The sequence below is a fragment of the Diorhabda carinulata genome, chromosome X, assembly GCF_026250575.1.
Source record: "Diorhabda carinulata isolate Delta chromosome X, icDioCari1.1, whole genome shotgun sequence".
Lineage (NCBI taxonomy): Eukaryota > Metazoa > Arthropoda > Insecta > Coleoptera > Chrysomelidae > Diorhabda > Diorhabda carinulata.
In genome coordinates, this window is record NC_079472.1 from 40,889,954 (window position 1) to 40,912,373 (window position 22,420).

Below are 22,420 nucleotides of genomic sequence, written 5' to 3' on the forward strand. Positions count from 1 at the left end.
GTCCTCGTTCCTCGAAAAAAAGTCACTCGCCTGCAAGTGAAATTTTACGGTGAGATAACAGGATAAATCACTGGGAACTAGATCTGGTGAATTACGTGGATTCTCAATCTGTTTGAAATGCCATAAGTATGATAAGGAGAGTTGTCCTCGCGATCGCTTTTTTTATTATTTTATTACTATCCCAAAAAACGATTGCAATTCATTTTCCGGCCGATAAAATCGTTTCAGGTGAATAGTGGTGAATCAAGAATTCATTTACAATTATTGATCGCCGCAAAAATTACTACTCATTTTGTTCAAGCCGCGTCAATAAGGCCTTCCAAATTCATTCATATGCAAAGTAAGCAAACATGGCATCCAACGCCCGGATATCTTATGCATGTACTAGATTTTTTTATGAGAACCCGATAAAGACCACATCAGGTTATTACACCACGGCAAGGTAAAAGATCAGGATAACCTGATGAGGATGTAACGCAGATCACTGATGGGGTTCTGATCAGGTTTACCTTATATGGTAATAATTATTTTTCATCTAATGCTCCCTCTTCCTAAATGCCATAATTTCGGATTTATAGCTACATTTGCTGATCAGAAGTGCCTCATAAGATCCATATCAGGATTTCCTCAAAGATCCTTATCAGGAGCAATAGCTCGGTCACCAACACACCAAAAGTATTATTTTTCAGTTTCTTTAGGTAACTTTACACACTCCCAATATATTTGCATGATATGGATTAGCACAACATAATCGTTTAAACACCCTCTCATCGCTATATTGTTCTAAATAAAATAAACTTGATTTTCTATGGCTTCTATCTCAGAAACCGCTTGTACGATTTTTAAAAATTTTTGTGTAAAAGGGTCTAATGATACGGCCGGTATTATGGTAGTATCCACATTGTTGTCAGATCTTTCTTTTCTCTGGGAAAATAATGAACTTTGTTAGTTCAAATGGATCACCCTGTATATTTTTCGAAATCTCCATTATTTTTCATTTAATGTTCCCTTTTCCTAAATGCCATAATTTCGGAGTTATAGCTACATTTGTTTTATCTTCACCGATGTTGAAATAATACATTTAGGTGACTATGACTGCTACAATAACAAATTCAACGTTTCAATAAATTATTATTGTTGAAGTTTATTGAAAGTCACAATAGATCGTTTATCTGAAAAAGAACGAATTTATATTTTAATGACATTAGGATATGGTGGTAGGCGTAGAATTCAAAAAGAAACGTGTGATATTAAATATTAATAACTTATATCCTAACCGAAACTCCATAATAAGATCTATTATCAGTAAATTAGTAAAAAGATCAACAAAACTGGTTCAACAAAAGATTTATCCAAATCGGAACGTAGAAAAACTGCATCAATTGAAAACAATCTCTAGATGTTTGTGTCCTGTTAGAAGATTCTAAAAATCTTATAAGCCATTTCCGAAATAATTGAGGCGTTCCATATATAAAACCCATTCTGTATTATACAAACGGTCCATAAATATGGAATAAATTCAATTTAAGCGTTATTATGTACTATGTGAAGAAAACCTGAAACAGGTCGATTTTTATTCTCAAATTGTCAATTTACAGTATGAAAATATTATCCCCTTCTAGCACCTTCTCTGAATTATAAGCACCCTTCGAAAATTTTATATAAAATAGGGGGTTGAGCGCCACCTTATTGGAAAGGGCTTTTATTCCTCTATTCAGCAGTATAAAGTTTTTTTTTTTAATTTGATGCAATCATAACTGAGAAAATTAATTTTTAAGATATAGAATTTTGATAATCTTCTAGCTTCTAGCGTTGACCTCGCCTGGTTTGCCTTAACAGTCTTCAGTGATTATATAGATAGTAAATGCTTTTTTATACGTCCATAGCCTATTTCTCTAACTTTTGGATGAGGTCATCCAATACCATTTAGTGAACTGTTTTGATGATATCTGTAGGTGATTCCTAGATCCATCATTACACTCCTGAAATAATAAAATAGTCAAGACAATGGATTGCAAAAGACAAAGCTGCACCGAAAAAGGCATAGTCGGTTTTTGGGTTAGTCATGGGATTGTGCTCATCAAATATCTTCAAAAAAGTGAAACAATAACAGGAGAGTTTCACGCATCATTACTTGATGCAGTGAAAGAAGAAATTGCAAATCATCGACCAAATTTGAAGGAGAATAAAGTGCTTTTCCATAACGACAACGCACCTTCCACACTCAGTGACCGTCATAAGTTAATATTTATTAATTTGTTCACGAATTAGTTAACTACTCATTGTATTGCGCCTAGTTAACCCCCAGTGACTTGTTTCTTTATAGATATAAAACGGCACTATAGTGACAAATAATTATGATTATAGAAATAAATCTTCTGTTTCTATATTATGTTATAGATTTTTGAGACATTTCCCACAAAAGAATTGATTATCGTAGGAAATCGTTGTCAGATATTCAATATTATGCATTCGTTATGGAAAGTAACTTTAGGTATAGATAAAATACATACCTACATATATATATATATATATATATATATATATATATATATATATATATATATATATATATATATATATATAAATGAGTTAGCAGCTCGGTCTATTATTGAATTATGTAACAATCCCCATTGCAATTGTAGAATACAATAATTAATACAATACAATAATTAATATTATTGTGCTTTGCAAATGAGAACATGAACAAATTAATACATATCAATCAACAGTCATAATGATATATTGAAAATAAATGATTTTTTTACTCCTATTGACTTTCTATCGAGCAAAACCGTATATCAAAATTCATATCTTTCAATGTATCAACAAACCTAGATGTGAATGATGAACTTTTCAAAATGTTTTCTCTGTGACATGTTAGGGTGTTTTACTACATATAGCAACACTTTTAATTCCGTGCCTTCTGTTCCTGGCGTTAATTCATTCGCAAAAAATTCAACTGTCGATTACTGATTTTTATTCAGATACTTATTGTTGAACATATTTGCGGCTTCTTCATGAGTCATAATTGCCTCCAAAATTGAAACTATTCAAACTCGCTCCTCGCAACTTAATTCAACAGTCATTTTTTTCTTATTACACTTATTATGTTAATACAGTACCTATAAGTTTACCTTACAGTCTCTGAAGAGGATAACTTTGTTATAGAAACGGGCGTCAGACAGTGTAGTTGTAAGTGTTTCTGTTGTGGTTGTGAACACTGTGTAATCAGTACAAGAATTTAATGGAAATAAAAACATTCTCTTGTTGCAAATAGATAATTTTCTAATATGATCACCTTTTTGTAATAATAATTATCAATATCCTCAGAAATAAAGTTGATTTCATCTCAGCTAATATTCATATTTTATAACAAATCTTTCATACGGTTCAATTCCAAATTTGTGGGAAACACATAATTTTGATTACTATTAAATTTGCTTCAAAAAAATAGGAATTAAAAGATTTTCATTGGGTTCTATCTTAATTATCTAGCTGGTTATACTATACTCTAATAATAATACCATTCCGAATTCCATTTCATTTTCTAAGATACTAGGGTGCCACTTAAGTTTTGAAGAATGGCAACACTAATGTCACTGAATATATCAAATCTGACACTACCATCATAAAGATTGATATTTTTAATGGTGAACGTTGTCATACGAGTACTATTTGAGTTCGTCATGGTCAAAAAATTGAGTTAAATTTTGGGTGTGCAATGCAAGATGTGACATCCCGTGAGATTGAAGCATACATGGCCATTAACTCCATTCCCATACATTCGGCTGTGAAAAAGATTTGTTCGCGTCAGATAGCGAATAATTAGACAGTTGCTCACAAAAAACTCGTGTAGATTGGTGCAAGAAAATTCAAACGCAGTGTTTCAAAAGACGTCTATAAAATCGTGTCAGGTGACGAATCATGGATTTATGCGTATGAACCAAAAGCTAAACAACAATCGACTATACGTGTCTTTCAAGACGAGCCAAATCTACCAAAAGTTGTTCAACAATTTCAACAATAGTTAAGTAAGCGTTAGTTATTGAATTTTTTTCAAACTTTCAGCTTTATACAGCGTTCTATAGCTCTCCCTAAAGCATGGTTATTCGAAAAGTAGATGTATACCCATTCCATTTTCTGGTCTTAGAGCAAGTAATAAGAATTTTGTTGATTACAACTTTTCTGTTTTAACGGTGTACTTGTAAGACAGTGCTATTATTCCCTTTTCTATAACGTGCTTGAAATCTGTCTTAATGTTCATTAATTTCTTGAAATTAAATCAGAAGGAATGGAAGCGCTACAGACGATTAAATTAAAACAAATTCTAGAAGTTATTGGATAAAATTTGAATATTCTGAAATGAAAGAAACTAGAAAATATTTATTAATAAAAGTACAATACAATAATATGATTTTCTCTTTTCATATTTGCTAACTATGCTCAAATGATATTTTATGTTTAATAGTAATTACATGAAAGCATTGAAGAGATCTCCGCTGATCGTATTTCCTAGAGAATTTACCAATGGCTAGGGGCTATTCAGCTTTTGTACCCTAGTTCACAATCATATTAATTATATTGTCATTGAAATTGCAACTTTCCGATTTTCGTTATATAGACCTTATTAATAGTCCCAGAGCTAGCTACAAAAAATAGAGGCAATGAGGTGCGTGTTGTTTCAGCTTCTAAACAGGAAAAACAAACTTAGTATATCATCAACCAGCAGCAGTCATTTGGAAACATTTTCAATCATTTTTAATAAAGAAAAATGCCACCCACCATCTTTTAAAATTACTAAAAAGTACCTGGAGAATAGATGATAATATTAAAATCCAAATGAAATATCCACTTTTATTTTTCCTTTGTTGGAGCAGAATTATTTAATCTGGCTTTGCAATATATTCGGAAGAATAGTATATGGGTGATTCCGTTCTAACTGTGATTTTTTGTATTCAAAATTTCAAGATTTTAAAATTTAACTTTTCTAACTTTTTTATGCATATTATTCATCTATTTTACTGTAAAAATAAAACTCTAAGAGGAATTTACTACAACTTCAAAGTATCACGAGCAAGACACAAATGTCGGATTTTGAGTTCCACGGTACTGACTCATTTATCCACGGTTCTGACATGGTAACTTAAGATATTAAACAACAAGTGCATCAATTTTCCTCAGTTTGATCATAAACATTAGAATTTATAAGGTAATTAGTTTAAATCATTTGTTACGACAAAAAAAATTAATAATTTATCGGTAAATTCTAGGAATGGACATGACACGGTACTGACATGGTAACTTAAGATATTAAACAACAAGTGCATCAATTTTCCTCAGTTTGATCATAAACATTAGAATTTATAAGGTAATTAGTTTAAATCATTTGTTACGACAAAAAAAATTAATAATTTATCGGTAAATTCTAGGAATGGACATGACACGGTACTGACATTCAAGTGATGTAGTATAAGTTTTCTTTAAGTGGCAAGTTATATTGTATAAAAATAATGTTTAAATATCTTAAGAATTATTCAATTAACACAAAATTTTTATTAATTGATTATTAATTAATGACTAGTACAAAAAAACAATACAGGACATTGAATATCACAGTTAGAACGGAATCACCCATATCATTATGAATAATGGTCATACTGTTAAGCTCGTGAAAGTGTTCTTAGGCATGGCCCTGTCCAGCTACAATGGAATTTTAAAATTCGGCGAATTCGGAAAGTCTATTTATTTATTTCTTCTGTTTCTTTCTGTTCTATAATTTTATAGAATTCTAATTGTGGTATATTAATAAGCTCATGTAGCACAGTAAGCTCAGTTTTAGATAAATAGTTGTAGTATATATAACTAATTAGTAAAAGTAATCGCAGAAATGATATCTAAAGTAAATTATTAGAAGTTAAGTGTATTGTAAAATGTGTAAATAAATTAAAAACATAAGAGACAGTGTTTATTAATTCACCCCATGAATAGAAAAAGTATGAATAAATACGAAAAATGTTACTATACTTTTCTGAAAAATGTGTAGACAAATACAGATAACTGATAAAAGCATCTTTTTCTCTGATAAACGTAGAATTTTTCTTCAAAGTTCATAAGGAGAGTGAGAAATAAGAAAATGCGGCGTCAGTTTTTCAACAAGGTTCGTCATTACTTTATTTTCTAATAATTTTGACTCTTCTATTTAACTTCAGTCTCTGTCAAAGTATGAAGAAATTAGGTCAAAACGTTAAAGTATCTCTTACTAATTACTCTTACTAACTCACTCTCCTTTCATTCAATTCAACATGCTTCAATTCAACTCATTTCAATTTCACCTCCATACATAGCTTAGTTACTTGATTCTTTGCACTTGAACTTTTTTCTTTATATATTCCCCATGCATACCTTGATTTGTCTTTTCCAGTACTCCTGTTCTCCGATTTTCACTGACAAACTACTGTTTTTTTCTCAACTTCTGTTCTTATGCTTCCTATATATTGTTTCATGATAAATATTCATCTTTGATTTTTCCATTGATATTATTCTTTATCCTTTATTCTTCTTCTTGTTTCAGTATGTCCAAATGTCATAAGTTCCATTTTTTTCAAACTCTTTTTTTTTCATTTTCCCTTAAACTTTTATCCGTGATTTTCCTATTTCTTGTAACTAATGGATAGTCATTTGCATACGAGATTAACTAACACCTTTTTGTGAAATTGGCTCACACTTTTGTTTACTACAACTTATTTTGTTTTCTATTTTCTAATTTTAGTGAAGTAAGGCGTATCTCAATTTATAATATTTAAAACATATGACAGAAATTAGATTATTCAAAAACTAGATTAAGAAGTCATAAATACGATAAAAACATTTCAGTTTTCATAGATTTGAATAAAGTTATATAGATACAGATTCCTCACCTTATTTAGAAATTTTGAATTCCAAAATTCAAAGGAAGCTGTTTAAAAATTTTGGTAGAATATGCGCAGATGACTTTGAATGGTTATTAAATAGAATCGAGTTTACTAAATATTTCAAAATTATACTGAATAATACATAGTAGATCTTAAAAATTATCTCAATAAAATTATTATCTGCTATAATTTTCGTTTTCTATCTCATACATATATTGAATTTGATAGAAGTATTGTAGTGTTCATCACAATAAGCTTCAATATTTATCAGAATGTTTCTAGAAAAAGTGAATACTGTATATAAATGTATTCACCAACCAAGTGAGAAAAACTCTTCACCCTCACATTAGAAACGTTCTCATAATTAAAAATGAATCATATCCCATCATCATAACTTTTTATATATGTGTAAGAGTTTATTTCTATTTTGAACGCCTATATATTTTGTTGGTATTAACTACTTTCTCTGTTGTCCCATTATTCCAAAATTTCTGTATTGAAATTTTTCCAAATCATCTGCGACTGATAATCCTCTTTTCTCTCTCTCTAAATATACAGACCACAAAAATTATCGCATCACTGGTATTTTAGGATATTTTTAATATTTAATTTTAGTTCTTTGGGACAATCTGTATATGTATCAACTTAATAGATATTTCTGGTTTTTTATCATGAACAAAAAAATATCACAATTTCTTACAAATTTTTTTGGAAGCAAAAATGCTCGAGTAAATCATTTCAGTCTTGGAGAATGCATTGAGATCGAGAACTTTCTAAGCAAATTGTGTTATTGTATAGTGAAAATTTAAAGCAATTTTGTTAATAATGGATGTGACTCAACGTTTAAGAAGACATGTTGCGAATGAAGAAGCCGGAGTTCAACAAAGGACCATATCCAGAGTTGTTATTCGCTAACAAGAAACAGGGTAGCTAACCAGAAGACCCGGACAAGGCCACGGAGGGGTAACTTCGGTAGTAGATGATCATTATTTGAGGTTAACGGCATTAAGAATTAGCCATCCCACCGCTCGAAGGCTGCAAACAGATCTGGTGGCTGCTCGTAATGTCCGAATAAGCCTACAAACAGTTCGAAATAGTCTGTGAGAAGCAGATATACGAGCCAGAGTGCCAGCTAGAGGTCCACGTCTTATCAGAGAATATCGAGTAGCAAGATGGGAATTTGCTCGAGAACACGCAAATTGGAATATTCAAGACTGGTCCAATATTTTATTCACGAATAAATCAAGATTTTGTCTGTATTCATCAGATAAGCGTGTACCAGTATATAGGCGACATGGTGAACGACACGATCAGATTAATTTTTGCCAAACTGAAAGCTTTGGTGGTGGTTCTATTATGGTTTGGAGAGGAATTTTTTTATAGGATGGCAGTATTTATAAGAGGTCAAGATACCCACCCTGAATTGGCCTGCACGTAGCCCGGACCTTAACCTAATATAATATAATACGTCCAGAGCCTGTTTAGAAGCCTTCCAAGACGAATGGAAGCTGTAATTAGAGCGAGGGGCAGCAACACACTCTATTAGAAATTCATTGGCTGGTTTTAGTTCAAGCACCGTTCATTTTTTTATATAGATGTTTCGTACAACTTTTTTGATATTTTCCATGTTTTGGTAAATCAAACTTTTTGTCCTCTGTAGATTAAACTGATATAAAATAAATATTGCAAAAGGCGTATCTATTGGTGTTTTAATTCGTAATAATAATAAAATTCGAAAAACAGGCAGCACATTTAAAATGTTTAAAAAATAATGAGTGATGCGATAATTTTTGTGTGGTGTATATATCAATGGGTTACTTTTAGTATATCTGAGAGCAGTAATTATGAGAGAAAATAAGTCCAAACTATTAGAACATTAAACAAAATCAAACATATTTGATAAAAACGTTACTAAAAGTACTCTGTTTCATTTTATACATTCTAAAAGCTCTTACTTTATATTTTCGATCACCGCACTAATTGCAAAACAAAAATAGATACAAAATAATCTCAGCAAAACTCCAGATTGAAAATTCTGCTTCCCTAGACATTTTCATTATAATCATACAAACATGAAATAGGAAAAAGTAGAATATTTCCCATTTGAAATTGTAATGGAAATGGAAATACTTATAGAAAGGAATTACTTCAGAAGCTGCAATTTTCAAAAATAAGTATCTCAAATTTCACAATAAATACATTATACGTGACTTCAATTCTCATTTTCACTTTTTTGTGTTCTAATTTTACAGCATATTCTATAATACTCCAAAAATACAATCTTTTTTAGAAATAATCAATTTTCTATATCAAATGCAACAATTTCCTTCAGTATCTTATTGAATGTATCAACATTTCTGTGGTTAAAAAAATTTGCATAATTGACTTAAACCCAAAATAACGTATATCAAATTTAGAAAAAAAACTTCGCACGTTTCCACATACTTCCTTTTTTAACATTTGAACTCCAGTTTCTGGATCTACCAAATCTCGCTGTGATTAACAGTTAAGGGTATAAAATCCATCTCCTTCATTTTAGAAATTTCGGTATAGGACTTCACATTATATTATCACATTAGTCCCGGTTTCTACGCACTGGCCAATAATATGAATTAACGTTTATTTTTACAAGAACAAGGCATACAAAAAACATTCCCATCTAAACACTTTATGCGGATACATGCGTCCTCAATTGTATTTTCTTTTAAAAAAACGCTGATCATGAAATTGCACGGATTTTCAACACCTCCAATTTTTTTGGGCTCTCGCAACAATTTACTTAAATGATTTTTCCTGTCCCCTTCATTATAACACAGGTAAATGTTATCATTAATCCCAAGCTTTTATAACCAATCCCTGTACTAAAGTCAGTTTTCTACGGATGCTGTACGTGTACTGTTGTAGATTTGAGTTTTGAATTTTTTTGTGTGGATTTAAAGCTATATTTTCATAGTTTCTATTTGAATTTCCACACGGAACCTTCGACTTCAGGTACGTAGCAACATTTTAATAAAATTATATCCGCAGAAAAGTTTATGTATCTAGTTAAGTTATTTAAAACAAAGAACGAAATAAAACAATATTATTTTAACATTTTCCAAAATATATGTAAGCTGTTAGCTGGGCTCCAAAATAGTGTTAATAAGTTTTCAAATATAATTTTTATAATTGGTATTATTTTAGCTTTTCAAAATTGTTTAGTTTGCTTGCACTCATTTGCACTTTTCTTTAAAGAAATTTGTTTTGTCTGTGTACTGTTGAAATGAGATAGTGTAAGAATAATGTTGGAATTTTATCATTATTTTATTTAAGGAACGAAATCAAACACCATGTTTATTTCAAACAGAGAACTTTTTATTATTTCAAATAAAAATGAAATTGTTGAACAATTTGATTATTTAAAAGATGAAATAATGAAGCGAACGAAATATGAACGTGAAGAACTTCTAAAGCTCTTAAATAAAACTTTATCATATTTCAAATCACAGTTTGAATCGCGTTGGATGAAAGCGCAAAGGATAGAAAAAATATTTCTCAAAAATAATGCTGAGCGGCTTGATACATCAATTTTATTTACAATAAGAGAATATGTAAAGACTCTTAAAAGGAAAAAAGGTCGCCCAGAAATTCCATTTGAATCTAGTCCCGAGTGAACGAAACGACTAAAAACAAAACAGTTGAAAGAGTCTTCATCAATAAATGTATTTATTTTCGACCCCGTAATAACCAGTAAAAGAAAATTTCAAAAGAAGAAAATTGAGTGCCTTCCGAAAGAAGCAAGGGATTTATTAAAACCGGGACTTCGGCAACACTGTGGTTTTGACAACATTAATGATTCCAACGATGGTAGTTAGAACGATGACAAGAATAGCTCTTTTGATTCTGAAGATGATGAAATGTAATAGCTGTATCTTTTTGTATGGATATGTAATCAAGTAAATAAATAACTAGAAGAAGATATTTATATATTTAGTGTTTTTTTGAAATAAAATAAAACTCAAAATATTAACTATGTGTTTTATTTGTAGTAATAACATAAAATATTTATAGAGTTCCTGATTTATTGCCAGGTATAGGACCTTTTTGCCCCAGTGTGACGCTCCTCGAATTTACTATTTTTATTATCTTTTTTCTTGCACCGTTTACTTCTGAATTAATACTACTTGTTTGAAAAGCTCTACCAAATTTTTTATCGTCGAAGCTGCTTCTTCAAATCAAAGTTAATAACCAACATTTTTAAGTTGACTATCAGAACTATCCTCAGACATCATTACAAACAAATGTCTAAGATAATACTAAGAAAATATTAGCCGATAATCAACAAAACCACATTTCAAACTCCAACACTTATTAAGAATTTCCAAAATCTCTCATGCTTATTAAACCTGTCCATTGTGCGATTTTCGTCTTATCCTACAATTTTTTACAAACTCCTAAAAAGTGTTCAAAAAATATTTTGCACCCCGAATTCATGCCCCATATGCTCAGGAGAGTCTCGAATATAATTTCGAACTGTTTCATTGTTTCATGTTTCATTCAAAATGATAAACTAAGTCGTAATAATAAACTCTAATCAATCAACTTCTTGACGAAACGAAACAACACATATCTAATTTTATATTATACTATTATTTATATTATACAATTGCCTTCGAAGTTCAATCGTTAAATTTTCCTTCTGCTATGTTTGCATCTAGAAACACTATTATCAAATACTATGGAGAGTGGATATTCTCAATATCACATAAAGTTGAATTTAATAATAATAATAATTAACCAGATGCTACAGGAAACGATAATTTGTAAGCCTTACTAAATCTTATTTTTTACAAAATGGAACACATTTATAATATCGGTATTTATAGTAAAATTAGCAATTCCCTATTCTTTTTTTTTTCAGATTTACAGTTTATTCCAAAGCTTCGACATCTGTGAGAAAATCACAAAACTATTATGTGGACCAGACTTCAGTTTACTTTAAAATTCATAGATGACGCTTGTTAATTTTGTTCGCTTCGTTTGATCCGAATGATTATTTATCTCTCTTACTTCATCACTATTGCTCGTTTTGTAATCTGTGTAAAGTATCCGTGTTTAACGCATCTATGAAAAAATATAACCTAACTTTGGATTGTCATCGTTGAATTCGATTTCTGTTGACTAATTTGCAAGTAATCGTATAGTAACCATGGCTTCAGAGCGCTATAGCTTTTCTTTAACAACTTTCAGGTAACCCGATTAATTAATTAAGTGAGTAATTCATATAATTTTATATATTTTCAGCCCATCTGGAAAGTTGGTGCAAATTGAATATGCTCTTGCAGCAGTAGCGGCAGGAGCTCCCTCAGTAGGCATCAAGGGTTTGTACTATACGTTTTTTAATGCTCTAAATCAATTTTCAACTGAAACTATTCAATGTTTTATGTTTTTTTCATCTCTCATAATTTAGTGTAAAGTAGTTCTATATTTGTAAGTATTAAATTTATTATAAATAAAATAATTTTCCTTTTTTAGCTTCAAATGGTGTAGTAATAGCAACTGAGAATAAGCACAAATCTATTTTATATGATGAGCATAGTGTCCACAAGGTAGAAATGATAACCAAACATATAGGTATGATTTATTCAGGTATGGGCCCTGATTATCGTCTGTTAGTCAAACAAGCTCGTAAAATGGCTCAACAGTATTTCCTTGTTTACCATGAACCTATACCCACTGTTCAATTAGTTCAAAGGGTTGCAGCAGTGATGCAAGAATATACACAGTCTGGAGGTGTGAGACCTTTTGGGGTATCTTTGCTCATATGTGGATGGGACAACAATAGACCTTATCTATTCCAATGTGATCCATCTGGTGCCTATTTCGCTTGGAAAGCCACTGCCATGGGCAAGAACTATGTCAATGGAAAAACTTTCTTAGAAAAAAGGTATTTAATATTTTACAATTTTCCATGTAGCAATGTAACTTAATTTGAATAGAATAAGTTTTGAAATCTGTTTGATTTCATTAGATTTAGTAATAACCTTTCATCTCACTCACCGTGTCCTGTAGATTCTCTATTAATATGCCAAAATATTGTTCATTGGGTAATTATTATATTATTGGTTGATTATCTGAGCACTAGATGTTGAGTGTTTCTTCAGCAATTTTTTGTAATTTAGGTATTATTGGTGGCAACTGAACATCTAAAACTGTTTCAATTTTCTTTTTTTCATTTTGATGCAGTTTTTATAATTTATTTTGTGCATAGACAATTTTGGAGTTTTCATTCAATGCATGTAATTTAAGAAGTAAATAAATTTAAGGAATCCATAGGCTTTTCTTTTTGTAACTGAGTTTCAGTCGGCAGAGTAAAGAAATCATCCTATGATTCTGAATAAAAGAAATGCACTATTAAAATTTTTACCAATTTTATGTTATCTAATTATAATAAGTACTGACAAACACAATAGATTAGAAAAATTCATTTTGGATTTTGTATCTATTGAATATTTTAGAAAATTCCAAATAAAAGTCATTGTGTTGTACTAACTATGACTTAATACAATCTCTTTTTTAGAAATTACAGATTATAAACATGTATTAAACATATTTCGAAGGGTCATAACATTTTTTTTTGAATTACAAAGTCTAAATTATTCAGTTCATCACATATTTAGGCTTTCAGCTGAAGGGAATGAGTTTTTTTTTCGACTTTAGTTTCGAGTTATCTGTACGAAGTTCTAGAAAAGTGATTGCGAACTTTTTTCTTTGATCATTATTTTTTTAATTCCAGCACTGGGGTCACAATTACATACAATATATATTTTATGTATATATATACATACATTTTATGTATGTATATATATATATATATATGCATCTAAATGTTCTTGATTTATTTTAGTTCTCTTCTGTTTCAAAATTAGCTTTTTTTGATAGTTTTTAAAAGAAAGATAAATTTTGACGTTTCGATATTTATAAAGACTGAAAAAAAAGTCAAATCGTCTTAATTTATCTTTTTTTAAAAATTATCAAAAACAAACTAATTTTAAAACAGGAGGGACCTGAAATCAAGAACATTTAGATGTATTAATATATCAAAAGGTCTAATAAATAAGAAATTAAAGAAATTTATTTATAAATTTATATACATTTATATATGTAGAATGTTGTAATATGTTCTTCACAACATTTATGGACACTCTCGCATAACTGAGTTTGAATTATTTAATCACACAATTTTAATTTTATCACTTCTCATTCATATCATTTTATGACTTGACATTATAATTATATCTATCATTTATGTAAATTCGGAAAAACAATTTTGGATTGAATTTATAATACAATAATAAAAATAATTTCAGATATAGTGAAGACTTGGAACTGGATGATGCCGTTCATACTGCCATACTAACACTCAAAGAAAGTTTCGAAGGACAGATGACTTCTGACAATATTGAAGTTGGCATTTGTGATGCTAATGGATTCAAGAGATTTGATCCCGCTACAGTTAAAGATTTTCTAGCCAATATTCCATAAGTTTCTTATAGTTTGAATATGTATTCTTTTTTTTTTGATACATTACTATACAGAGTATTTGAACTATTACATTTATATATGTAGAAATTTGTATCATTGATCACCTCAAATAATTATTGTCAGTTTATTTTTCGCCTTCAAGGAAAATGTGCCTCATTGCATTATCTGCCGAACCATCATCCCTTTTTTATGCAATATGACATTATTATGTCAAATAAGTTGTAAAAACGTAGAATGTAATGTTTGTGTCATTGTCAGTAAATGTCAAAATTATTTATCCTCGCATGTAGCCTTTTTACTCATTTTTTAATGTTATCAACGATCACAGTTAATTAGAACCTAATAGTACATTGTGGTAGATTTATTCATTATTTCGCATTTGAAATTATCTTCAAATCCTGATAAACTGCATAATTTTTTCTACAGTCATACTTTTAATAATAAATACCCAAATCTTTTAGGGTATGTCAATTTTGTTACTAATAGCTTCTTCTATATATCCTTCTGCGACACTGGAATATTTTCTTCAGCTAGTAATACTCATTCAAAAGTTTTTTATGTTATCTTGAATCAAAATTTTAGCTTTTTTGGCTCTGTATTATGTTAGATTATAATAGGAGTGGATTATGATTTAAGATAGAGACTCTCATGACATTTTATGACATTGCAATTTTTGATTCAGAAAGATTCAAGATTCTTTCATTACTAAACATTGGAAATTCGGTTGAACAACAACGGGGACATGATGAACCCAAATCTATTAGAGAATATCAATTTTTTTACCAATAACTTCTTCTGTATATCCTTCTGCAACACTTGAGCTTTTCTAGTCCCTATGTCATTTCAATTAGATCAAATTGGCTCCTGAATTACTTAAAAGAGTAGCTGATGTTCGCTTGAAGGAATGACCAGTGTGTGATTCAGAGCTTGTTAAATTTACATATGTACCTGTAGCTGTAGGAATTTTTTTCGGTAAAATTTGACCAGAGTTGCAGTCGCTTCCTGTAGTATGATGAATAATCTAGAGCCAGTATTTATTATTCTAACATGCGGTTTCTTCTCATTTTCAAATTTAGAATTTTTACAATAATCATCCACAATATTTTAAGTTGGTCTTGTTGGCACCCTCCAACAATTCCAAAATTTACATTTTCTTCAACTGATAATATTCATGAGGCGCTTCATTCAAGAATTTTATCTTGGATCAAAATTTTTTGATTTTTGTACCTCACCATTCTGCCACCCTTCCCAATATGCAAAAAGTTTCTTGTATCTAAATTGTCAATTTTAACATTGATAAATAAACCAAAATGTAGGTGACTTCTCTACTTTTGTTTTTTTTTCTGACAAATACGCTAGCAACATTTCAAAAAGTCTACCACGGTTTTTCTTGATGTCCCAAGTTTTAAATAGGCGGTATTGTTTTTCATATATAGTTGAGGATTGGGAGCTGCTTTAGAAATATCAGGGGGAGTGCTGGAATGGTTTGTCATTTTCACTATCCATCATTCTTTTCTTTTTTTTAACCGGTGCTACGATCCTTTTAGAACCAGGTTCTTCTCAACAATCGACTGCTAATTCTTTCTGTCCTGAGCGTGGTACCTCCAACGTCGAAACCCTGGCTGTATCAGGTCCGCCTGAACGTCATTCAACCAGTGAATGCGCGGTCTTTCTCTCAGTCGCCGTCCTCCAGGAACTTCATACATGGCTCTGCGCGGGTATCAATCAGAACGCTCTCCACCGTGATTAACCTAAAAAAAACTTAAATTTAAATAGGTAGTTAAGTTGATAGTAAACAAGAAAAATCCAAAAAGATGACACATTATATCATTTATGAATTTCATTATTTTAGTTCGAGCTAGAACGATTAGACATTATTATCTTAGCGGTATTCACCATGATTAACCTAAAAATAATATTTTCTAATCACTCTAGCTCGAACTAAAATAATGAAATTCACAAATGATATAATCTATCTACTTAACTACCTATTTAAATTTAAGTATTTGAATACTTCCTCTTTGTTAGACCAGGGTAAAAATGATAAGGAGTAAAAATAAGAAGGATACTATAATGAAAATGGAAGGAAAAATAATTTGCGGGCGGTGAGATCGTGCAGGTAAAGGGGGTGAGTTTTTAAGGGTAAAAAACGGTTTATCTTAATTTCCAGCAAAACTACTAGTCCTAAAGAAAAAAAAATACAGAGCTATGTATGTGTAGGTAATAAAAAGATCTACAACTTATGTATTCACTTTTTTCACATAACCTCAAAATTCATGTGAAAAATTGAAATAACCAAGTTTTTGGTTTTTATCTTTATCAGTTGCAAAAAACCTTTTTGCTTCACGAAATTTGATGATTTGCAACCCTTTTATAGCCTCTTACAATGTATTTTATTGGATTTGGAAAAAAGGTTGCGAGTGTTTTTGCCTTTTCTAATAAAATTTCCCTTGGTAGTTGCTTAGACCTTTCTCCTCTCCTCGTCCTTAGATATCAACAATGATTTGAAATTTACCCCATAATTTCTTTTAAATTATAATGATTTCGATTAAAACACTCATTATTATCTGGTAACTTGCCGTTCATTTTTTGTTTTTGGTCGTCATGGATAATCCATTCAAATTTTATGGAATAAGCAATCAAATAAAAAAAATTCTTTTTTGCTCTAAAGCAAGAGTCTTCAAACTTTGAAGCCTTGGCGCCAAAATAATTTTTCTGATATGTTCCAAGGGCCGAAATAATTTTAATTTTTCGGCCCTTCCTTCCCCTAAGCAAACATAGGCATTTTCAATTATTATTGTGTATTGTGACACGTAAGGACATCTAGTGGTGAGTAGTGATGCCATGTACTGGCTAGGTAATTTCCGACAAAGTTTAGCGGCGCCCGGACACCATTGCAAGTGAGTTTGCGTGGTAAATGCTAAGGAAGAGAATGTGCCTGTGCAGTAAAGAGGCGCTATGAATAATTTGTAATAAAACCATAGCTGTCCTCAAAGAATATAACATTAAACGTCACTATGAATCGATTCATCAAAATTGCTCTAAATATTTAGAAAGTTTGCGGTTGGAAAAATTTGAAGCTTTGAAGCGCGAACTGAAATCGTAGCAATCTTTGTTTACCAAAGCAAAACACGGTAAACCATTCACCGATCAAGAAATGCTAAAATTATGCTTGATTGCAGTAGCTGAAGAAATATGCTCCGAAAAGGTTAATTTATTGAAAGGTGTCTGTCAGCAAACACCGTGGCTCGGAGAGTGCAAGACATCACAGAAAATATATCATCTCAACTGTCTGACGAAAATGGACATCTTGAATGGTTTTCTCCAGCCTTGGATAAGTCAACGGATGTGTCAGAAACTGCTCAGATGTTGATTTTTATTTGTAGAATAGATAAAAGTTATAAAGTATATGAAGAACTTCTTGATATTGATATTGATATTCACGGCACGACAACTGAGGCAGATATTTTCAAAAGAGATGAAAATGCTATTAATAAAAAGAGCTTTCGATGGAAAACTTGAAATCTACCACCACCGATGGTGGCAAAAATATGTGTGGTAAAAAAATAAAGGAGTACTCGCACTTATGTCAAGGGTTGTAAAAATTATGATAGTTCAAAACCATTAGTCTTACATTGTATCATTCATCAAAATTCCTTGTGCGGAAACTGTTTGAATTTGTCTGAATTTCTAAAACCAGTCATATCAGTTAACTTCATCAAATGCACCTGGCTAAGACACCCATAATTTCGAGAGTTTATTCAAGAGATTGGAGAAAATGACTTGTCAGATCATACTCCCGTATGTTGGCTTAGTTGCGGAAAAGTCGTTAAGCCCTTCTTGAACTTCGAGCAGAGATTGAATTAGAAGCACCGCACTTGTGCCGATTTAGGACATAGTGAATGGCTGTGGAAATTAGCAATCTATGTCGATTTGACCAATCATATGAATTTGAGGTTGCAACGAGAAAATAAACTTTTCCCTGATATATTCAGCAATATCAAATCGTTCAAGCAGAAAGTAATTCTATTTGAATCGCAATTACGTAAAAAAATGTTTCGTATATTTTAAAACATGTGAAACATTCAGTCACAATACTGAGACTGAAGTTCCCATCGATTTTGCAGTCGAAACTTTGAGTGCTTTAAAGATACAGTTCGATACTTTGATGTAATGGCGAATGAAATTAAGCTTTTTTAAAATCCTTTTGATTGTGACATTAAAACCCTGCTCTACAACTAAACATAAAAATAACTAAATTATTATTAGAATAAAAGTCGTTTACAGAGTAAAAGGCACTTTCCAGTAAAATTGCCCTCAAATTATTGCGGAAAGATGAAATCGATTTGATTTCAATTGACAAGTGATTGTGAATTTTTTGCATTGCAAAATATTGTGCCCTTAACTAATTCTGAACGTGGAGTAGGTTCATAAAGGTCGTGCTTCGCGTTCTTAATTGGATAGTCGTGCAATGATCTTTCTGAAATTGGAGAAGCGTGCTTACTAATTAGACAAACGGATTCAAATATAAATAAGGAAGGAACAGTAAGAATTTTTAATCTTCTAAAGATGTCGCAGCAGTCAGCCCTGCTGTTTAGTCTGGGTAAATATCTAACAGCTCTCTTTTGTAATTTATAGAATCGCTTAAATTGAATCGCACCACACGTACTCATATCGAAGATGCGACTCAAAAAGGGCATAATAATCTGTTGAAGAGGTGGATAAGTTCAGTTCTTTGGAAACTGATCCTAGCTCAAAACAAGGGGAACTTAATTTTTTAGATAAGGCGGCAATATGTAACTCCCATTTCAAGGAATTGTCCATAACATCCCCTAAATTTTCCAGACTCAACGACGTCGATGGTGGTGTTGTTTAATATAAAAGGCTGCAATGTATTTTTATATGATAGAACTTTGGTTTAAGAAACTTTCGAGACCGAGAAGATTAGAATCGCACCATGATTTAAGGGTGATTACGTCACTAGATATGATCTATGAAGTGCCGTGTGAACAGGGTTGCTCCAAGACAAACTAGTATCGTCTGCAAAAAGACATATTTTACCATTAATGTCCAAATAGACAATGTCATTGATAAATAGGACAAACGAAATAGTGCCTAGAACTGAGGCTTTATTCGCTCAAGGTACTATTGACTTGCAAAAAGACATCGTTGTATCAACCCTTACAAGCTGATTTCTGTTGGTAAGGTATGACTTAAACCGTGCAAGAGGTGTTCCTCTGAAACCGTAGTACTGCAATTTATTAATTAAAATATTATGATTAACACAATCGAAAGGGAGAATATACTATCATTTGTGCATTTGTTACTTAAAAACCCAAATTGATGGGTAGTAATTATTTTATATTTAAATAGAAATGATAAAAACTTCTTTTTGACTAATCTTCCTATGATCTTACATAACGTGGGAAGGAGTGCAATTGGGCAATAATTGGATGCTTGCTTTTTATGTCCTCCTTTATGCAGAGATATAAATATATCTTAAGGCAATTGGGAAAAGTGCCATTTTGAAATTAAAGGCTAATTAAAGTGGTAAGTTGATTTAATGTGCAATCGAATGGACTCGAAAACATCAATTCCAGATGAGTATTTATTTTTGATATCATTAATTATACTGCGAAGCTCTGCTAAAACTACAGGCATAAAGAAGAAACTGTGTTAGCATTAGAATCAAGGAGATATGAAAACGAGAAGGAGTTATAGAAGTTGATGAATTTTGGGCTACATTCACAGTCATTATTAATGTTAACAGGAGAAGTAGAGATTATGCTCGATGAAGAAGCCTTATTTCTTATATATTTTACAATGAACCATGTTTCTTCAGAAACATTACGAAAATTGGCGAGTCTCCTATCATAATAAATATCTTTGGCAGCTTTTATTGTCTTATGATACATTTTTCTGTATAGTTTCACGTAATTTTTGAATCCGAGAATTTCATTATATGAGATAAAGATCGCATGTTCTTTGCAGACATACATAAACCTTTAGTGGACCAGGGTTTATTTTGTTCATTTTTAATACGCATGAGGGAAAAAGAATTGGATGGCAGACTAGTCCACATCAACAGACAGCATGTTTCAGTAAGTTGTTTGACAACGGTGTTTGAAGTTTTGAAAACTTTTTACCACAAAGATACGACATAATTTGAGAGAAGCATTTGTAATATTGGATTCTACCGAAAATTTTGTCAACACTGCTTTATGATCGGAGAGACCTGAATTAAAGACAGTACAGTCGGTGGATTCTGAATATACGATGACTTTACATAATCTATAGTACTAGAACTGCTCTTAGTTATTTTGGTTGGTGCCGTAATATGCATGATCATTCCAAAAAAAAAACAAAAATTGACTGAAGACATTCTTGACCAGCCCACATACTAGAATAAGCAATGTTGAGATCGCCACATAGAACTAGTTCGCTTTTTAGAGGCAAGGACTCCAGTAAGGTCGGTAGTTTGTGACAGAAAGTATGCACGTCAGCGTCATATAAATACAAACAATATAGAGGTCATAAGTCTTGTGGTAGACGATAGATAAATTTTCTAATGGGTTGTTTTTGTTCTTGGTACTACATAAATGTGTGAGAAAACCTTTTCCAAGATGAAGTACACAAAGAATGTTTACAGATCTAAATTGACCGATTATCATCTTAAATTTCTTCTAATAATTGGTACAAGTAAAATTAATCCACAACTACAAATAATTGTTGGTGAAAAATCACAATTCGATAAATCTTATTAGTGTATTTTTTGTTTTATTAGTTGGGATTCATTTAATATTTGTTTGTTATTTGTTAGTTATATATGTTTGAGCATAGATTCTTTAGATGAGTTTTCTGCGTCATCATAGTTTTACCTTGCAAGTAAATAAATTATATATATATATATATATATATATATATATATATATATATATATATATATATATACGAGCCAAATTGATGACATTAGTCTTAAGTTGTTTCTTTCCGTTTCTATAGTTGTGTTTTTTTATATGTAAATTCAATAGCCCTTCCATTACTTTCAGAATGAAAAAACAGATTATCGGTCTAAAGTCTTTTGGTTTAATTTGCTTACTTGCATTAGTTATAAAAGCAGCTCACACTTCTTTCTATTGCTTTGGACTATAGCTCAATTTTATACTTTGTTTTAAAATTATTATTTCACTATATGATTAATTTTTATTATTTCATATATTTCATATGACCACTTTTGAAGGCATAGTACCAATTACAAATATTTATGTAACTTTTCCTTGTTTTCTTAAGTAAAATGTAGAAATTGGGATAGCGGTAGGAACCAGGCTCTGGATCGATACTTTTCTTATGTGTTCTTACATCTCGCAAAAGCTGTCGATTTATTGATAGTTCATTTGCAAGGTCTTGTTTTAAATAAACTGCTTCAAATATCAATGGATGGACCTCATGTGAATTTCAAGTTATCACGTCTTCTAGAGGTTGAATTGAAAGAGGCCGAAGCTTATCAATATGCATTTTTTAATATTGATCTGGTTGCTTTCTTATGTAATCTTTTTTAGATGTGTCATCAGAAACAAGGGCGGAAATTAACAATATTATCACCGAAGTGAAAGGGTTGTTAACCTATGACAAGTCAGTCATCCCTCAAACTCCACTCGTATTTTGTTGTATCAACAAAATGTTCATTATTTATTTGTCCACATACTGGAAAATGGAAGGTTTGAAAAGATATAGACAAAAACATGTAATACATATTTATTTCCCATCTTTTGGACCCTATACAATGTTTATTTTAAATCTAAGTACGTTGTCAGGTAAATTACAATCTTTGTATGGAATGCTTCTTTCAGAATAAGAGAGGGGGCAAGATGGTGGGGTGGGTATTAATACGATTAATCTGACTAGTATCAACAATATAACAGACCCGGGAAACAAGGTCATGCGGTACCCAATATATTGTTCAATTGTACTTAAAATTCTAG

The 22,420-nt window shown here is 31.0% G+C and overlaps 1 protein-coding gene across 1 annotated transcript; it reads left to right on the plus strand.

Annotated features, from left to right (window-relative positions):
* Positions 1 to 11,981: 11,981 nt before the first annotated feature.
* Positions 11,982 to 14,525, plus strand: LOC130900812 (proteasome subunit alpha type-2). The gene is made up of 4 exons (XM_057811699.1): positions 11,982 to 12,143; positions 12,198 to 12,274; positions 12,429 to 12,840; positions 14,264 to 14,525. Exons 1-4 carry the CDS (start codon positions 12,103 to 12,105, stop codon positions 14,436 to 14,438), a joined length of 705 nt encoding a protein of 234 aa, XP_057667682.1. The 5' UTR covers positions 11,982 to 12,102; the 3' UTR covers positions 14,439 to 14,525.
* Positions 14,526 to 22,420: the final 7,895 nt, after the last annotated feature.

What these genes read in the sequence shown, in the direction of transcription:
- LOC130900812 (XM_057811699.1), top strand. Translation starts at nt 12,103, where the DNA reads ATGGCTTCAGAGCGCTATAGCTTTTCTTTAACAACTTTCAG. An exon ending in TCCCTCAGTAGGCATCAAGG is followed by an intron (nt 12,275 to 12,428) that starts GTTTGTACTATA and finishes TTCCTTTTTTAG; the next exon opens with CTTCAAATGGTGTAGTAATA. An exon ending in AAAACTTTCTTAGAAAAAAG is followed by an intron (nt 12,841 to 14,263) that starts GTATTTAATATT and finishes AAATAATTTCAG; the next exon opens with ATATAGTGAAGACTTGGAAC.